At 40.0% G+C, this 21,077-nt stretch overlaps 1 protein-coding gene across 1 annotated transcript in view; it reads left to right on the forward strand.

Moving 5' to 3' along the window:
- Nucleotides 1-20,859, forward strand: part of LOC127000260 (thioredoxin-2-like) — a 28,420-nt gene extending 7,561 nt beyond the window's left edge. The window contains exons 2-4 of the mRNA XM_050863711.1: nucleotides 10,036-10,140; nucleotides 13,863-13,988; nucleotides 20,513-20,859. Of these exons, the coding sequence (XP_050719668.1) occupies nucleotides 10,036-10,140; nucleotides 13,863-13,988; nucleotides 20,513-20,575 (294 nt within the window). The 3' untranslated portion in view covers nucleotides 20,576-20,859. The remainder of the gene's footprint in view (nucleotides 1-10,035; nucleotides 10,141-13,862; nucleotides 13,989-20,512) is intronic.
- The last annotated feature ends 218 nt before the right edge of the window (nucleotides 20,860-21,077 follow it).

The raw sequence follows: 21,077 nt of genomic DNA on the forward strand, positions 1-21,077 counted from the left end.
TGGAGAATACTAGCGTCCTGATCCGACTCATTACTCTACCGATCTTGGTATCATCTGCAAATTTACTAACATCACTACTAATTCCTGTGTCTAAGTCATTGATATAAATAATAAACAAAAGTGGACCTAATACCGAACCTTGTGGGACCCCACTCGTAACACATCCCCAGTCAGATCTTTTACCATTGATTTGCACTCTTTGTTTCCTATTGCTAAGCCACGCCTTGACCCAGTTCAAAACTTTACCCTCCACTCCGTGAGCCTGCAATTTAAGCAACAGTCGTTGGTGAGGAACTTTGTCAAACGCTTTACTAAAATCAAGATAGATTACATCATAATTTTCATCTCTGTCAACCGCCTCAAATACTTTATTGTAGAAGGACAAGAGATTGGTGAGGCATGACCTACCTTTTGTGAACCCATGCTGCGAGTCGTGAATTAAGCTATGTTTCTCTAAATGCTCCCGAATGTTCCTGGCTATTATGGACTCCAGCATCTTCCCTATAACCGATGTTAAGCTAATTGGGCGATAGTTTGAAGCAACTGACCTGTCCCCCTTTTTAAAAATCGGCGTCACATTAGCTACTTTCCATAGGCTCGGCACATAGCCAGTATTTACCGACATCTTAAAGATGTCGGTTAGTGGGTCACTGATTATATCACTGATTATATTAGTGGGTCACTGATTATATCACTGATTATATATTAATCAGGTGAGGTCCTCAGGGAGTCAGGTCAGGGCTTCAGTCAGGACATGACCTGACTCTCACTTCCGCCCCTCCCTCCCCACACCCTTTCCATTTCACCTTCTGTTTTTTTTTTTTTTTTTTTTTTTTTTTTTTTACGTCTATGCATATAGGGCCGGTAGGCTTGCTCAAGGGGCCTGGATGGTGTTCGGCCCCAGCCCGTCATGGCGCAGGCAAGTGTTTATAATGGCGCCATCTTCTCTTGGCTCATGCTGTCCCCCGGAACTCCTTGATTCACTTGGACGGTTTCCTCTAGAGTCCGGGTTAATGGGTGGTCTTCAGGACAGCATATGGGTAGTTTTAAGCCACTCGGCGGTGACTGAAAAATCCCAGGTTGTAGCGTGGGGACTCGAACTCGCGTCGTCCATCACGTGGTGAATGTGGGCCCAGCACGCTACCACTCAGCCACTGCCTACCCATGTGTGTGTGTGTGTGTGTGTGTGTGTGTGTGTGTGTGTTTACCTAGTTGTAAACACACACACAAACACACAGAAGGGGAAATGAGAAAGGAGTGGGGAGGGAGTGGCAGAAGGAAGAATCAGGTCAGGTCAGGACATGACCTGACTCACTTCTGCCCCTCCCTCCACACACCCTTCTCATTTCCCCTTCTGTGTGTGTGTGTGTGTGTGTGTTCGTATAATCTAATGGGGAAGGAGAAAGGGAGGAAGAGTGATAGAGTGAGAGATAAGACTAAAGATAAGAGGGTGTTAGAAAGGAGGAAGCAAGGGAAATGGGACGGGAAAAGAAGAGAGAGGTAGGGAGGATCAGGTAAAGGTGAGGAAAGAGGGGGAGAGAAAGGGTGTGAGTGGGAGGGAAAGAGATTAAAAGAGAGGTAGGGAGGGTCAGGTAAAGGTGAGGAAAGAGGGGGAGAGAAAGGGTGTGAGTGATAGGGAAAGAGATTAAAAGAGAGGTAGGGAGGGTCAGGTAAGGGGCTCTCACACATTCCCGGTCCCGGTCGCGACCGTCTCCGATGACTCCCGATAAGCCGATCGGGGACTGGCCGCCGACAAAATAGGCAATAATCCCCGGATCGGCGGCTTAACGCCGGTCAGCCGGCGGTAGACCGGCGACCATATACGATTTTCGATTTCTCCGACCGGCGACGGCAGCAGGTCAGTCGGCGGTCGACCGCCGGCCTACCGAGCAAACACTTTCGTTGTCACCCCCAGTTGGAAGGGTATATAAACTCCCGTCCAGGTGTTTTGATCATTCGTGAGTTTGACATCGCAATGGCTTTCCTCAGCTCTCGTGAACGCGAAATTGAACTCCTGAAATTGGACGTGGAGAGTGACCAAAGTTTGTTGACGCTTGTATGTCTGATGGAAAATAGACGGTTGCAAAAAATTTAGAAGAAGAAACGTAGGGCAACGTGGGTGAGGCCATGGATGCAGAAAAGAGACATTCGTATTATCCTCCTACATTTCCCACCTACCACCAGCTCCAGCCTCAACACCCATTTATTCACCCATCTATATAAATCAGCTAACCAGTCATTCAGTCATCTATAACTCAGCCATCGAACAATTCAGTCATCAGCCATCTATAATCCAGCCATCCAGTAATTTATAAACCAGCCACTCAGCCATTCAGAACACTTGCTCCTTGTACCACTCAACCAACTCCTCCTCCTCTGTGAACAAGTTGATTTTGTTTCGCTCCTGCGAATCATTTAGTGATGGTGTAATCTGGTCCTCTGCCATTATTTGATCTTCAAAGGTCTTCTATACCTGTGGGCATGTTGCTTGGGTGTAGAGACGCGTGCCGGGCGGTTTCATATGTTTATAATAAACAGCTTCATACCTAAATTAATTCGTGTGCATTAAAACACTCTCTCTCTCTCTCTCTCTCTCTCTCTCTCTATATATATATATATATATATATATATATATATATATATATATATATATATATATATATATATATATATATATATATATATATATATATATATATATATATATATATATTATATATATATATATATATATATATATATATATATATATATATATCTATAGTCTCACCCATTCCTCATATATATATATATATATATATATATATATATATATATATATATATATATATATCTTTCTATTTTTTCTCTCTCACCCATTCCTCTTCCTCCTTTCTCTCATCTCCCTCTCTCTCTTCATCCCTGTAAAAAATAAATGGCTGGGTCACGCTCCACCACTCCCAGCACGAGAGCTACGACAGGCATTCATGTTCTACGGCAGTACCTTCGTTATGAATCGCTGCTTCACCTTAATAATTCACCATCAGCTACTTGCCATATTCATGAGGTGCGAGCTTGAGATACACCATAAAAATATGGGAGAGCAGTGATAATTCATCCACTTTTTAAAATAATATTTTCACGAAAACAAAGTTGAAGAAGCAGTGTAATTTTGTTGATCTCAAAATGTTCCTTCATTCTTAGGCTCTTTAGGTTGCTAATATGACATCCGTAGCGATTTCCAGTTTTCAGATGTATGTGATGAAACACAAGTTTCTAAATCGTCCGAACCATCCCTCCCGTGTCCCTCCCGTGGTGATGGCTGGGCCAGGGAGGTGGGATGGTACGGACACTCGTATTACTCGGCATAATGTTTATATAACTTAAGTTTGATTGGCTAATAAACAAGAACATATCTATTACAAGACACTTGTATATGCACAAAAGTATCTTCTCAATATTTATTGGAAAAAATTGATTGAAAGGAGAACTATAAGAAATATTTAAAAAAAAAATTGGAAATATGGCTTCCTTCTCTTCTCACAAGCATAATATCTGAATATAAATCAATCAAATTGACCTTCTTATAACTATTGCAACCGCTGTAGCGCTTAAATTGATATAAAATTAATAAAAATCATGAAAAAAAATCAATGGGTGGTTACACTCCACTTCTAGCACGAGAACTGGGTGTTCGTGTCGTACGGCAATACCTTCGCCGTGTATCGCTTCGTCACCGTAATAATGTGCATTTCGCTATTTGTCATATTCTTGAAGTGAGCGATTACGATACACCCTGATAATATTACTTACGAGGCAAAAGAAAAAAAAATCGGACTTGCATAAAAAGAATAGCTCTGAGCGCGTGGTTGTCCTGGTCAAGGCAATAAAGATTTGCACATTCACTCAAAATCTCGCGGCACTCAGTCTCATACGTTTTACAATAAATGCGGTGTCCGGACCATCCCACTGTCCGAATCATCATCGCTCTCTCCTGTTACACAGAGGGCGTGGTTGCCCTGCTTGGGCCAAGGCAACAAAGTTTTGCACATTCACAGAAGATTTCGGACCACTCCGTCCCATACGTTTTACAATAATTGCAATGTCCGGACTATCCCGCTGCCCGAATTATCACCGCTCTGCATACTTGAGTAATTGTAATTGTAATGAGATAACTTTGAGTAATCCTCTTCTTTTGTAATGTTATGTAAGTATATAGAATTGCAAAGATATGTATTATTTCGTCTGAGGTCATCTCCAAGCTGCACAACTCCTACCTGTCTTATGGTATGGATCCTGTATTATACGATTTTCTCACCGGCCCCTTCGGCCGAAGCATCTCACGGCCTAAACGATCCTGGGCCCGGAACGTCTTACGGCCGAATTGTTTAACGGCCTAAATAACATGCGGTCTAAAGTTCTAACGGCCGAACAGGACAACGGGCGAAAAAATTAGGGCCGAATAGTCTCGAACTCGTGCCCACTACTGCATAATACCGATATAACAAAAGAAGAGGATTACTCACAGGAATAAAAGTTGGGAGAGCGATGATGATTCAGGCATCGGGATGGTCCGGACATTGCAATTATTGTAAAACGTATGGGACTGAGTGGCACGAAATCTTGTGAGAATAAGCAAAACTTTGTTGTCTTGGCCCACGCAGGGCAACCATACCCTCAGAGCTGAACTTTTCGATACAAGTCAGTTTTTAGTGTTGCAGCACATTGTGTAATATTTTTATGGTGTATCTCAAGCTCTCACCTCATGATTATGGCAAGTAGCTGACTGTGCATTATTATGGTGAAGCAGCGATTCATAACGAAGGTATTGCCGTAGAACACGAATGCCTGTCGTAGCTCTCGTGCTGGGAGTGGTGGAGTGTGACCACCCATTCATTTTTTTATAGGTCGTGATGTTTTTTCATGATTTTTATTTATTTTATATCAATTTAACACCACAAATGTTGCAACCATTATTAAATGGTTAATTTGGTTGACTTACATTCAGATATGCTTGTGAGAAGAGAAGGAAGCCGTACCGTAATTCCAAAATTATTGAGATTTCTTATAGTTGTCATTTTTAATATTTTTTTCCCATAAATATTGAGAGAATATTTTTTGTACTTACACAAATGTCTTGTAATTGATACCATCTTGTTTATTAGCTAATCCAGCTTAAGTTAGATTAAGATTATGCCGAGTAAAAGGAGTGTCCGTAGCATCCCCCCTCCCTCAGGCTCCCTGGCCGAACCATCACCACGGGGAGGGACGGTTCGGGCGATTCAAATTCTTGTGTTTCATCACCTGTTGCTGAAAACTGGAAATAGCTACGAATGTGATATTAACAACCTAAAGAGCCAAATGATGAAGGAACAGTTTAAGATCAGCAAAATAACACTGTTTCTTCAACTTTTATTTCTAAAAATATAATTTTTTAAAGTGTCCGAATCATCTCCGCTCTCTTCTACGGCCGAAATTTGAAATTTAATTAACAATAGGGATTGGATAGCAAATTAGTAGATTAAAGTATAACAAACAAGAGAATGGAAAATGACCGGGGCCCGTATTCAGTAAGTACTAACAACGATATAAGTCTGAGATACATTCTTCCACACCTACACCCTAATTCAGAAAGCAGAAAAACGATGTAATCGAGGATGTAACTCGGTTGCTAGTTACACCAGTCTCGGAGGTGGTGTAACACTTGCATTTTTTTTCAGATTTCAATGAGATGCTTTATAAATCATGTTTCCCAATAAGTAAATAAGAGTATATGAGTCAATAAAGCAAAATCCTTCCATAAAAGCGAGATACTACAGCGGATGTGTTGAGACGTGTTATAATATAACGTTTCAACAAATCTACGATGGACATTATCTATCGTAAATGTCACTATATCCGTCAGTCCGTCCACAGCCACGTCCACCCCACCATCTCTCTCTCTCTCTCTCTCTCTCTCTCTGGATTATGAATATGCCATATATATTTATATATATATATATATATATATATATATATATATATATATATATATATATATATATATATATATATATATATATATATATATATACACACACACACACACACACACACGAATGTAACATCCAGTTTAATAGCAAGTCGAAATATAATGTGCCATGCTGCAACGATGAACAACTTGATAAGGTTGATTGGTTATTTCGGCCTTAAACAATTTAGGCCATGTGATGTTTCGGCCGTTAGCAAGTTTGGACGTTACGGCCTAAATGGCTCACCGCCGACACGACCAGGACCCTTTTTAATCATTGTATTTTATTTCACATTATTTATGTATTTTTTCATTTGTCAGTGTTTTCTAATTCTCGAGGCGCCCTGCATGCGGAGGCCCCTGAGTTTTCTTCATTACTGAGGGGCCGCGTGGCCAAAGCTGTTTTCGCCCCAAATCAAAAAACGCAAGAAAACGGCCATAAGGCGATTTTTTTTTTTTTTTTTTTTTTTTCGCTGGCCTTTCAACCCCAGTTCCAATGTCAGAAGGTACTCTCATCTAAATCTGTGTTGCAGAGGAAGGTTTTAAATAGTGCTAATATTGAAAAACTGCTCTGAGGACAACTTTGGCCCCTCAATGGACAAATTTACCCAAGTAGGACTCTCCTTCTGGCTGCCGACTTGAGAGGTGTCTTGATAACTCCTCAAACCTCTTTCTTATCAATTTGCAACATTCGCGGTCTTCGTTCTAATTTTCATACTGTGGAATACCATCTCTCCTCTAAACCTCACCTCTTCCTCACCGAAACACAGGTTTCTGAGGCTACTGACAGCAATCTCTACTCATTTCCCTCCTACTATCTCTATCCTAAATTTCAATCCAAAGCTGGATGTTGCGCCTACGTGCGCAACGACATCACTTGCTCTCGTGCCCACGACCTTGACTCTTCAGAATTTTCCACCATCTGGCTTAGACTTCATTATCATTCTATTACTAAATACATCTGTGCTGTTTATCTCTCACTTAACTCTACTAACTATGTAATTTTTTTGACTGCTTGAACTCTAAAGTGGAGAACATCTTGACCCACTCTCCCTTCGCTGAAATCTCCATCTTGGGAGATTTCAATGTTCACCACCAGCTTTGGCTTTCATCCTCTTTCACTGGCCAGCCTGGTGAATAGGCCTACAACTTTGCTCTCCTCAACGATCTAGAACAGTTGGTTCAGCACCCTACACGTATTCCCGACCGTCTTAGAGACCGGCCCAACATACTAGACCTCTTCCTTACCTCTAACCCTTTTGCTTACTCTGTCAAACTGTTCTCTCCATTGGGCTCCTCCGATCACAACCTTATTTCTGTATTATGCTCTATCGCTCCTGTACACCCTCTGGACCCACCGAATAGGCGATGCTTCTGGCATTTTGCTTCAGCTCGGTGGGACGACCTGAGGATGTACTTTTCCGATTTCCCGTGGAATGATTACTGCTTCCAGGATAGAGACCCCTCTGTGTGTGCCCAGCGCATCTCAGAGGTGATTGGTCTAATCAGTAGACTATCGTCGACAAATAGTCTATTGGAAGAGTTGGTGATTAAGAGTGGAAGATCGTTAAAGTACATGAGGAAAAAGAGGACCTATAACAGTGTTTTGTGGGACACCTTAAGAAACAGGGACAGTGTCGGATGATCTAAAACAATAGTGTCAACTTGTTTAATGTCACGTCGGTCAAGTAGCCTCGTAATGTCATGAAATGTAGTAATGAGTTGCGATTCACATGAGCGTTCAGGTCGAAAGCCGTGTTGTGAGTCAGAAAGGATGTTGTTTGTGTCAAGGTGGTTTATTATGTGTTCGAAGATTTTTAATGGAATGGATGTTAGTGAGGTAGGGCGATAATTGGCCGAGTCACCTGTCTCGAACAAATGATTGATGCTCGCCAAAAGTAGTGGTGGGGGTAATCGATAATTAGGCGTAATCGATTACATCTATTACAAGGTAAATTTTCTCAGTAATCGATTATAATACCTAGCAATCGATTACCAAACGACTACTTTATCTATTAAAAGTCACGAGTGAGCTCAATTTTTATTTTTATTAATTCATTTTTCAGCTATTTATTTTTTCCCGGATATGTTTCTTTATTATTTGTTTGGTTGAGAGAGAGAGAGAGAGAGAGAGAGAGAGAGAGAGAGAGAGAGAGAGAGAGAGAGAGAGAGAGAGAGAGAGTATAACATTTTACTTTATACCCTACCTATATGGCTACCACTGTATAATCTATTTTAAGGTGAAAATAGGTTAATCGAAAAGTAGTCGATTACTATTCGATTACTGGCGAAAAAAATAATCGAAATAATCGATTACTGAAAAAAAATCGGGTATCGTCCATCTCTAGCCAAAAGCCAAAAAATGGGGTTTTCCCTCTTCGAACTTCCTAGAAACTTCTGAAGCAGTACAAATATGAAGCATTTCAGTTTGCTTGAATTCTTCTGGGGTATGTGAAAGCAGCTAGCTCCCTTGGTGTCGTTGGTTCACCACAGTGAGGTGAGGAAACATCGGAATTTCCGCCCCGCCGCGATCTTGAGTCAGCAGCAACACGTGTGGTGTTTGTGCGCCCAGGCGGTACCTTGGCTCCTCGCGCCAGGCAGCCAGTCACACCACTCATGATATTGCCATAGCGATAGTTTTGTTATTATACTGATTATTGTTGTTATTATTATTACTATTATTATTATTATTATTATTATTATTATTATTATTATTATTATTATTATTACTATTATTATCCAATTTTTATTATTAGTGGTAGGCTATTGTTATTTTTATTTTATTTATTATTATTACTATTATTATTATTCCTACTATTATTATTATCCCATTGTTATTATCAGTGGTATTGTTAGTTTTATTATAATTTTGTTTATTTATTTATTACTATTATTATTGTTATTATTACTATTATTACATATATTGTTATTATTAAAAGTAGTAGTTGTAGTAGTAGTAGTAGTAGTAGTGGCACTAGGCTGGTAGAGGGCTATTTTTCTGTCTTATCTCGCCCTTATCTTTCCTCGTCATCATCCATCGTTCTTCAACATCCTGTTTGTCACTTGTTTTTTGTGGCATTTCCCATCAAGTGCGTGATGGAGGCGACGAAGCAGACACACCACGTTTATATATAGTGGTGTGTAACGGGAGGGTTGGTGGAGGGTCGTCAGTTAATTTGATGACACACTTTTCCCACTCACCCATAACCACTTGATTACACCTGACCTGCACAGGGCAACACAGCTTTGGCTCACTGTCACCTTTACACTATAAAAATAAAAACTCTCTCTCTCTCTCTCTCTCTCTCTCTCCTAGGTCACAGATTTTAGGTGATGTAAATAAAATAAATGGAAAACTAAAATTTATTCAGCCCAGTAAAAAAAAAAATATGCAGAAATAGAAGAGTGGAATTATTATGCATAATATTTACCCTAGATTTAGAGAGTATGTGTGTTTATAAATAATAATGGTTATGTTTCTTAAAAAAAAAAAAAGATAGTGACAAGGAGAGAAAAAAAAATTGTTAATTTTTAATGAAAGAAATGCTCCCACGGCTTTGCTCCAAGGTGGCCGTCGCTGCCCCTCCGTTGGTCTGCTAGCTAGATTCTAGAGAGGTAGATCTAGATTCTAAAGAGGTGCGGGCATCAGAATGGGGGGGGGGCGGGGTGCACCTTGGCGTGACGCAATGTTTCTCTCTGTCACTGAGTTTACAGAAATCTTTCAAAGGCTTCAAGATCTTTGCATTCCTAATAGAAACTTGCAACATATTTTTTCCTAATTAACCAGAGAACTTGCCAGCAAAGAAGGCAGACTTACACTGGAAACCCACATTTAGGAAAGTAGTCATTAAATAGTGAAGGTATATAATATTTCCATTTTTTAATCAAATTCCACTTGGTTTATTCAGCCAGTCAGTACCAAGGAAAATGTCTGGCTCCCCTTCACTGCCTCACTGGTGGGAGTGGTTGGCTTATGTGAGTTCCTCAGTGGAATCAAATATAGACATTTTTAACTCATAATTACAGCTTATGATATGTATTTTTAGGAGGACTTCAAGAAGCAGCTGAAGGAAGCTGGCCAGAAGCTTGTTGTCGTGGACTTCTATGCAACCTGGTGTGGGCCCTGCAAGATGATTGCTCCCAAGCTTCAGGTAAATACCGTATTTCCTAAACAGCTGGCAGTTTGAAGGCTTTTAGTATAATTTACTTAAGTGGCCCTGTATTGCTTTTCTCTCATCTGAGAGCAATTACTTATAAAGGAGCATATGCACCAAAGTCTATTTAATTCATGTTTAACAAATATCTAATTTATCGGGTATAAAAAAAATTATATTTGTGTAATGCCTTTCAAGAGCTATTAAAACTATTTTTGTTGATCAATAATTGTCACTTGATAAAAGATTAACTACAGCAAGCAATATCTTCTGCTTTTATTTGATACAGTTCCATATACAGTCGAACCTTGCTTTACAAACGTTCATACAGCAAAATTTTGTTTTAATGAAAGCAGTGTAAAGACAAACAACATAGCTAGACGACATGGTCTGGCCCCAGCAACAGTCCGTTCAATTTGTAAATCAGTGGATGTTTTCAAGAAAGTAGGGAAAAATACATGGTGTTCAAAGATAGGCTAACACTTAGAGGCACAGTTCAGCCTGGTGGGCAATGGGTCTTATTGGTAGTATTAATATTAGGCTAAACTCTGGGAAGGCATTTAATTTTGTATATTATAGTCAGCTGATTTATGGCTATGTGCCTCCCATGCTTATCAGAATTCCTCTATAGGACAATTGAAAGCTACATATTCATATTAAACCTATTATAATGAATTTAAGTAAAGGGTGGTTTGGGTGTTAATAATGAAACATACTCTTAGTATAAAGATGAGGCCAAAGTCAGGGATAACACTCAGACATGTTGTAAATAGTCATGTGAGTTGTGGCTGCTTTACTGCAGCACTTTTTTTTTTTATAGCATTTTCTGACTCCTCGGTTATATATGAGAAGGAAGGGTGAAGGAGTCTAGTATATCTCTCAGATTGAGCAAAAAAGGATTTAATACAGATGAATGTGAAAAAAATGGGCTCCTAGAACCAAATTCCATGTAACTGTGTTTAAGTGTATTTGCACAACAGAATATTTATTTATTTATTTATTTGTGTATATTTTGATTTCAAGTGATTGCTTGATGTGTGGCTCCTTGTGGTTCTATCAGCATACTTTCTCCCATCTCAGAGGTCACAATACCACACTAGGATTCAGAAATTTATCTTATTTTCTGTGCTTTTATGATGTTTCTTATAAACACACTTCATTTTTATAGTAAAGATGGTAAGTACACAGAGCTCTTTACTCACTAGGGATTCAGAAATCGATCTTTAATTCTGTACACTTATGTTTCTTATATGCACTCTTCATTTTTATGGTAAAGATGATAAATACTGAGCTCAATATAACACACACATCCACCTGTCCCCCTGTATATTTGGGTTCACTCCTCACAGATTTACACATATCCAAATTTTCCCACAATTGCACATAGGTGGCCGCTAAGGAATTTTTGTGGTGCCACTCCAAACATCCAGGGTTTGCCTGCAGAGGATTTGCCCATTCCTGAGGAAGAGACAGTTATATACATGCAGAAAGCAGCATAAAATATTATATATAGCATCATCCATCAGCTATACGTACTACAAGCTGTACACTAATCTGCATAAGATTTTTAGAAATACATTGTCATTAAAATCTCACTTTACTGTTGGGTGCTTACCCTTAAGTAAATGCCATTTTTTTCTTCAACTTCAGGTGCTTATCAGTGCTTAAGCATATCATACCATGCAAATTATTTACTAATGAATGCTTCTTTCTATAAAAATCAGATAATAAAAACTGGATCATAACTACAAGCAGCTGTTCAGCTGACAACCTTAGACAAACAGATGACAGGCACATTTGATCCACCTCCCCATGGGATGGAGGGGTAAGCCAAACTGGACAGTGGATCAGCTGACCACAACAAAAATGGCATCCCACATCTCTGCTCCCTCACACTATTCCCTCAGCAGCTCTTATAGGTGACCATTTATCAGAAACAGCATTTATAGTGGAAAAAACATTTATAGAAGGTAAGATGCAGCAGAGGTGACACTCGTCACACTTGTAAAACTATGATGACTCCTTTGTTTACAAACATTCTCCCTCCCCCCACCCCACCACAGTAACTCTGGCTGTGTGGCTAATGATGCCATCTTAATGTAAATTAATAGCTCTGTTGCGTAACACTGCACAATATTACGTGGCTAACAGTTCGCACGCAGGAAGATATGTTGGTGCAGCAGTAGTGCTGGGGTACCCTACCCCCTCCTGCCACACCAACACATTGTCTGTTCATTTACAGGTTGTCAGCTGAACAGCTGCTTGTAGTTATGATCCAGTTTTATCAGCCAATTTTCAAAGAATGAAGCATTTATTAGTAAATAATTTGCATGGTATTATGTGCTTAAGCAGTGATAAGCACCTGAAGTTGAAAAAGAAAATGGGTGATACTTCATGGCAAGTATTCAACAGTAAAGTGAGATTTTAATGACTACAACTTTGTAAGAAGTTTGCGTAAATCGCCATACAGTTTTTAGTACGGGGCTGGTAGGCTTTTTTGATGGAGCCTGGTGGTTGACCCCTGCCTGTTATGGCACAGGCAATTGTTTCTAGTGTCACCATTTGCTTGGCTCATGCTGTCCCCAGATTCATTTTTTATCCTCATTAGAGAGTTAATCTAGAGTCCAGGTTGATAGGTGGTCATCAGAACAGCATGTGGGTAATCTTAGGGCACCTGGCGATGACTGAAAATTGTCAGCTTGTAGTGGTGGGCGGGGCTTGACCCTGGGTATTCCAAGACACCATGCCCACACACTGACCACCACCTCCCTTGGATGTTATTTATATATTTTATGCTGCTTTCATGTAACAAATGCTTTATTAGGCACAGTTTGTGTAAAATTGCTCTGTGTTTCTTTGTGGGTCTAGAGGCTTTTTGGGTGGGAGTGCCAAATATTTGTGGAAATTATCTATTCGAGGGGTCTGTGTCCCCTATCCTCTGCAAGTAAGGGGGGACAGGTGTATATGCATATGAAAAAAAAAGCAAAGTAAAATGCTTGCATTACTAAGTTAGCAACACCAGATGCCTCAATGTTGAGTTAACTACAACTGCAAGCTGAAATGGATCATCAGTTAGACAATCATCAGTTCTCATTTCTGATTATTTTTAAATCATATTTATGTTCACAAATTAAAGTCATACCTATTTGTGGATCCAATAATAATTTTATTTTAGTAGTGGAAAACACTTTGAATGAAACTGGCTGAGCAGTGTGCACATGAGTGTCAAGCACATGCAAATTGGGGGTTAAGTGAGGAGAGGATAGAAAAATTAGATGTTTGTCAAAGAAAATTTATGTTATGAGAAGGTTCACAAAACAAAGTTTACCTGTATTTTTTATTATCCTTTTTAGCAGGTGGTGCATCATATTGATGTTTGGGATATTTTTATAATTCTGTGATGTGGTGAAGCCAGGGTTTGTTTTAATGTTTCTTGCTTGTATTAGGAGAAAAGTGATAGCTGGACCAATATCTTCTCAAATAATAAAAGAGGAATGTGAGGTAGGGAGAGAGAAAGGGGTTTGAGACTGTGGACAACAGTCTGAGGAATTGTTCCCTATGGAAGACTTAAGTTTGAGGTATTGGCAGCTAGAAATCTTGACCAAGGATTCCCCACTGCAGGGCAGTAGTTTCAGAGTTTTCCTGTGGGGCAGTGGTGCAGCTTACACACAAAATTCATTGCCTGTCACAGTTATATTAATACATTTTTGCTCATGCAGGAGATGAGTAGCCAGATGACTGACGTGGTGTTCCTGAAGGTGGACGTGGACGAGTGTGAAGATGTAGCGGTCACTTACCAGATATCCTGCATGCCTACTTTCCTCTTCTTTAAAGAGGAACAGAAAGTAAGTCAAGTGAATAGGAAAGGAAGTACAAAGTAAGAAAAAAATAGTTTGTGATTGCCATTGTCAGTTGATATGGTGAGATGATAAAAGAACAGGAGGAGTTTGCAAAAGTCTAGTCTACCTACACAGTGCAATTTGTGTAAATCTATCTTCCATACCCATAAATTTATCTAACCTCTCCTTGAAAGTATCTAGCGGATCGGCGCTCACTGACCATACTTCTAATAAACCATTTTTGGCTGTCTTTGTAGAAGTGGAATTTATCTGCCTTTTAATTTTAGTAGCAATCCTTGACCTCAGTCATGTTCAGTTTCTTGCCATCTGCTTTGACATCACACTCACTCCAGCATGTGAAGGCTGAACCTAGTAACAGTAGCCTCTCATCTAGGCCCGCTTCTCAAACATTTTTCTTGGACAATAGAATGGCCGTATAGTAAGCTGTCAAGAAGGCACGTCTTCACGTAAGCGTTTATTTTCCCATATGGTTCGCCTGCTTTAGTGCATAAAATGAACAGAAACAGTGACTTGCACATACTTATGAGCAGGAACATCACTGCCTATGCCACAGATGACACACGACTGCCGTACAGGATAAAATGTCTGTCTGAAGTCCTCCATAGATTTCTACAGCATTCTAGGATGCTTGACACTGGAAAATTCAGCAGTGCATGCGGCAGGTGAATCTCTGCCATGTAGGCATTGTGTAAACTAAACAATAATTAAAACACAGATTTCTAAACCTTACAGGTCTCCCTCAGTTTCCATGTATTTGCAATATTTCATGTTCATGATCAACTTATGTTATGTTTCAATTTACAATTGCTGTGCTCAGGTGAGAGCATCTGGGTCCAGATTCAAAGTGGCGGTTGCTAACGGTTCGCGCTAATAACAACTTGTTGTTGGGCAGCTGACACTACAGCGGCATCCAAAGATGAGGCTTGGTGCAGTTGTCAAGGGGTTGATATGACAGAGAGGCTGTTGATTGGTTAAGTGCCGTAATAATGTCATCAGCCTCACCAGCGTATCACGTTTGTTTTTTCAGAAGTGTTAGCCACTCATAAGGCAGCTGCCTTCAACTGTGTCTTCAAGGCAATCCATTCCCTCATCTAATTTTCTTCCCTTTTGCATCCTAATAAGAGATAATGACAGTTTATTTCTAAGTTCATATTTACTTCCCTCCGCTTTTTACCTCTAGATAATTAAGGTGTTTGTTAAAATTAAGTTTTGATTATTTTTTTAAGATGAACTGATAAATCATGGTCTGCCAACTTATATGTTGTCTGCGGCACATTCACATCAAGTTAACTTTGCTTTGCATCTGCTCCTTATTTTCCTTTCCTTTCTGTCTGCCTCCATCTTCTCCTTATCTTCTTTTCTTCCCTTTACAGATTTGTAAATGACAAGATATCAAAAAGCAAAACAGTTATACCTTATGTGAATGTGCCTCAGACAACGAAATAAGTTGCCAGACCACCATTTAGCAGTTCATTTAAAACGATAATCAAAACCTTCATTCAAACATATATACCTTAACCTTCTGGAGACGACTTTCATCGATATAGGATTTTTTGGCACAAACATCAGGATGACTACTTTCGTCATCATCCAAAAAAGCTTTCTTAACCTACGCAGTGCCAGCTAAGAGTGACCCGCACTGAGTGCCAGAAAACAAAGGTTCACGCTCTTCCTCTGCTCTCTCTAAATCTTGCCCCACGCTCAGCGACCTCTTCACATCAAGGAGCGTTCCTAACCATCCTGATGAAGATTGAGCCTGCTCGTCTTCCCCAAAAGACAGTCTACATCATTAAGGCATAGCAGAGCCTTGGAATTCTTGAGTGGGGAAGGATAAACACTTTCTTCCCTACTGCTAGAGGCTGATGAAGGTTGGACATAGTCCTTATCCACTTCAGAGTCATCATCAGAGATGTCTGAGCGGAATTCATCATCCTCATATGCCCACAGAAACTCGTCGATAGCCTTCTGACTAAGACCACGCTGCGAAATCATGCCTGGGCAAATGATAGATAGGAAATGACATGTGACTCGGCCCGCGTGAGTCTGACTCACTCACTTACTGAGTCACTCACTGAGTCAGCCACTTGAGCACATGACAAGGAAGGCGTGCTCTAGGTATGGCATGCTTTTCAAACAAATACGATCATAATTTTCCGAATTATGAATTTTCTTTTTTGCAAGCGTACATATACGGCGGTGGCACTGTCCGCGTATAAACTCCAGACCGTATGTATACAGTGGCGGCACTGGACGGGTTAAATGTTAAAAATAATATAGCTCAAGCCATCAGATGTTGGATGACTGACCAACTGCATAGCTTGATACTTGTAGCTGGCCACATGGGACGGAGCAAAGGTGGCAGGTAGCTTGTTGTGGGACAACAAAAAATTAAATGTGGCGTTTGTTTCCGTCACAAGGAGTCACGCATGTGTGACCTTTCCAAGGAGGTATTCATATTTCCACTCATAATGCTTATTATTTTTCGGAAATTTAAAATGTCAAATATTTTTTAAGCGGCAAATTTTTTCAGTAATGTGTAAAAATTTTGCACGTCAGCTAAATTCATCTTGTATTTTTTGGCATTATACTTTTCGCTGTGAGCGTCAGAAGTAAAACATCTCCACGCAACCGGCTGAAATTCCCGCCAGTGCAGGTTGTGAGAAAAGTGTGGTTTTCACAGACGGTTCTGACTGGCAAGGGTTAACTATCTTAGAAGTAAAAAGCGGAGAAAAGTAAATATGATCTTAGAAACAAACTGTCATTATCTCTTATCAGAATTCAAAAAGGAAGAAAATGAGGAGAGAATGGATTGCTTTGAAACACAGCTGAAGGCGGCTGCCTTATGATTGGCTGACATTTCTGAAAATACAATCATGATTCGCTGGTAAGTTTGATGACATTGTTGACGGCACTTCCCCAATTAGCAGCCTCTGTCATAGCAACCTCTTGACGACTGCACCAAGCCTCATCTTTGGATGTTGCTCTAGTGTCAGTTGCCCAGCAACAAGTCATTGTTAGTTGCGTCATGTTAGCAACCACCGCTTTGGATCCAGGCCCTGAGAACACCTGAAGTCTACAAGCATTTCTTCCATCCTCCAAACGATTGCAGTGCTCCTTGCCATCATCTAACCTGCCACAAGAGTGAACCCCCTAGTGTATGCTCCCTGTTAGTAAAACCGTACAAGTTTCTCTCGATTTACGATTGGGTTACATTCCTGAAGACCTAATCATGAATCAAAATATCATACCTCGAGTCTTGTATGTAATGGGTTCAATGGAGACGTGTTCTCGGGTCTGCCTGAATTCACAAAACACTCACCTTCATGCCGCTTTCCAATGTTTAACATTGTTTCTAAGCTCAGGCTTTTCCATGGCATTTAGGGTTAGCATTGGACACACTCACGGGACACTTTGAAGCCATCACTGATTATACACAATGGTCACACAATTTCTTCAGCGGTAAAATGGGTGTAGTCTGCTACAACCGGAGGGGCCATGATGCATGGGAGTGTGTTCATGTGTATGTATGAATGTCTACATGTGTACTGTACATGTTAGTGTGTGTGTGTGTTTACCTAGTTGTATTTACCTAGTTGTGAAATACAGGAAAAGAGCCGTACTAGGCTTGTGCTGTCCCGTCTCCATAACGCTTATTTTCCAGTTTGGCTTTAAATTCATGAATTGTTTCTGCACACACAGTCTCCTCGTCAAGTCCATTCCAAGTTGTTATGCTTCTGTATGGAAAACTGTATTTCTTGATGTCTCTCCTACAGTCGCTCTTCTTCAATTTCTTACCATTGCCTCTTGTCACACTTCTGTCACATACCACTAGGTCTTCCCTGTCCAATTTCTCCAATCCCTCTTGTATCCTGTACAATGCTATTAGGTCCCCTCTTTCTCCTTTCCAATGTTGTTAGTCCCAATTTCTCCAGTCTTTCTTCATAAGTACGTTCTCTCAGAGTTTCCGGTAATTTAGTCGCTGCTCTTTGTATTCTTTCAAACTTTCTAATTTCTTTCTTCAATCTAGGTGACCACACTAATGCTGCATATTCCAGTCTTGGAAGTATCATCGATGTTATTAGTTTCTTCACCATTTCTTCATCTGAATATGTAAATGCTGCTTTTATGTTTCTAAGAAGATTGTATGTTTCCCCAGTTATCTGGTCTATATGTTTTCCAAAGGATAACTTGTCTGTTATGATCACTCCCAGATCTTTTTCTTCATTTTTTTTTCATGATTCTTTCATTACTCAGAGAGTAGTTCCCCGATAATTGTCTACTGCTCTTACCAAACTCCATCACACTACACTTCTCTGTATTGAATGTCATTTCCCATTTGCGTGACCATTCGCTTACTCTATCGAGATCTTGGCTCAGGGCTAAAAGAGTGTAACCAGCAAATAGCTGAAAAGTTGAGCAACTTGAATAATGTCTCACTAGCACAAGGGAAGGTACCAAGAAACTGGAAGAGGGCTAACATCGTCCCAGTATATAAAGGAGGAAGTAAGGAAGACCTGTTGAACTATAGGCCAGTGTCATTAACAAGTGTAATAGCAAAAATTGTGTGAGAAAATTATAAAAAAAAACAGATGGGTGGAGTATTTAGAAGAAAACTATATTAACAAATAGCCAATTCGGATTCAGAGGAGGACGGGCTTGTGTAACTAATCTGATCAGCTTCTATTCAAGAGTAATTGATATAGTACAGGAAAGGGACGGTTGTGTGTATCTGGACTTAAAGAAGGCGTTTGATAAAGTACCACACAAGCGATTAATATAGAAACTTAATCATGTTGAAGGTCTGGGTGGTTCAATATTGGATTGGATTATGGACTTTTTGACAAAGAGAGAAATGAGAACAGTAATCAGGAATAATAAATCAAGGTGGATGGAAGTGACTAGTGGAGTTCCCCAAGGATCAGTGTTGGCTCCGATTATGTTTGTAATATATATTAATGACATGACAGAAGGGGTGAAAAGCTATATGAATATGTTTGCTGATGATGCTAAAATAATGAGGAGGGTGGCTAATGAAGAAGACTGTGTAGCCCTGAGCCAAGATCTCGATAGAATAAGCAAATGGTCACGCAAATGGGAAATGACATTCAATACAGAGAAGCGTAGCGTGATGGGAGTTTGGTAAGAGCAGTAGACGAATATCAGGGAACTACTCTCTGAGTAATGAAAGAATCATGAAGAAAAAGATCTGGGAGTGATCATAACAGACAAGTTATCCTTTGGAAAACATATAGACCGGATAACTGGGGAAACATACAATCTTCTTAGAAACATAAAAGCAGCATTTACATATTTAGATGAAGAAATGGTGAAGAAACTAATAACATCAAGGATACGTCCAGGACTGGAATATGCAGCATTAGTGTGGTCACCTAGATTGAAGAAAGAAATTAGAAAGTTGGAAAGAATACAAAAAGCAGCGACTAAATTACCGGAAACTCTGAGAGAACGTACTTATGAAGAAAGACTGGAGAAATTGGGAGTAACAACATTGGAGAGGAGAGGAGAAAGAGGGAACCTAATAGCATTGTACAGGATACAAGAGGGATTGGAGAAATTGGACAGGGAAGACCTAGTGGTACGTGACATAAGTGTGACAAGAGGCAATGGTAAGAAATTGAAGAAGAGCGACTGTAGGAAAGACATCAAAAAATACAGTTTTCCATACAGAAGCATAACAACATGGAACGGACTTGACAAGAAGACTGTGTGCAAAAACGATTCATGAATTCAAAGCCAAACTGGATAATAAGCGTTATGGAGACTGGACAGCACGAGCCTAGTACGGCTCTTTTCCTGTATATATTTCACAACTAGGTAAATACACACACACACACGACATCACTCTGGGTCCTCTGGCATCCAGTTGGTTGCAGGTGTGTGCGTGCGCTTATGTGTGTGTGTGTTACATGTATGTGTAAGTGCATGCACAAGTGTTTGTGTGTGTGTGTGTTTACGTTTACATGCACGCTTGTGTGTGTGTAATTCACCACGGCCTGATCACGGTATGTATATGTGTGTGTTACATGTATGTGTAAGTGCATGTACAAGTGTGTGTGTGTGTGTGTGTGTGTGTGTATAATTCATCTCTTGGTCTGCTGCAGGTCTCTCTTTAGACAGCCAGCCGTTCCCCTACGGAAGGAGCTCAGAGCTCAGTGACCGATCTTTGGGGAGGACTGAGACTGAGTGTGTGTAGTTGATGCATTCATTGCGTGAGGACGAGTCTGACCATCAAGCAAGTTTAACCATGCAGTACAGATCAGTGTTGCCAACTACTTCATTGCACTTACGGCGGAATGTGCCCTTAAAAAGTAGCCTCAAACCGCAAATTTAGAGCAGGAAACCATTTGGAATTTGGTGACCACTCTGACCAACTTACGATCAGATCAACTTGCGACCAGTTGGTAGTAGTAACCAATCGAGGTCATAAGCCAACGAACACCTGTACTTGACATTTTATGACTAATTGAGAAACATTTTTTCCTTAACAGATTGACAGCTTCTCTGGAGCAAGTGAAGAAAAGATTCGAGACTACATCGCTAAGTACAAATAAATAAAGGGCAGTGACCTGAATCTAGAACCCTTCGGATGATGTTTGAAAACTGCGCAGAAGGATGCTCGGAGTGGAATTTTTAAGGAAGTATGTAGGTTAAATATTTTGTGTTAATTTAATTTTTTGGAGATTATTTGTTACTTGAAATCAAAAAATGAAGAAGTGATCACGTTTGATTAAAGAAAATCGTGTTACCTGTTGATTTAACTTAAAAGTGCACTTATTGTATTTGAAAAAATCATGTAATATTTATTTTGTTTGTGTGTAATAAAAACAGCATTTTATGATGACTTTACATATCCAACCCTGAAGATAAAGAATAATTCTAAACAGGCCTGTAATTTTGAGGGACTTTTTTGGGGGGCTATAGGGCATCATAGGTCCATGAGGTAGGGAGGGGGGTTTAGGTGGCGAGCAAAGCAAGCACAGGAGGTTTGCTCGTGCAGGAGGTGGAAATTTATGGAAAAATAAGCACTGTGGCATTTTGAGGATGATATAGAAA

This window comes from Eriocheir sinensis, chromosome 18 (assembly GCF_024679095.1).
Source record: "Eriocheir sinensis breed Jianghai 21 chromosome 18, ASM2467909v1, whole genome shotgun sequence".
In the NCBI taxonomy this organism is placed as follows: Eukaryota; Metazoa; Arthropoda; class Malacostraca; order Decapoda; family Varunidae; genus Eriocheir; species Eriocheir sinensis.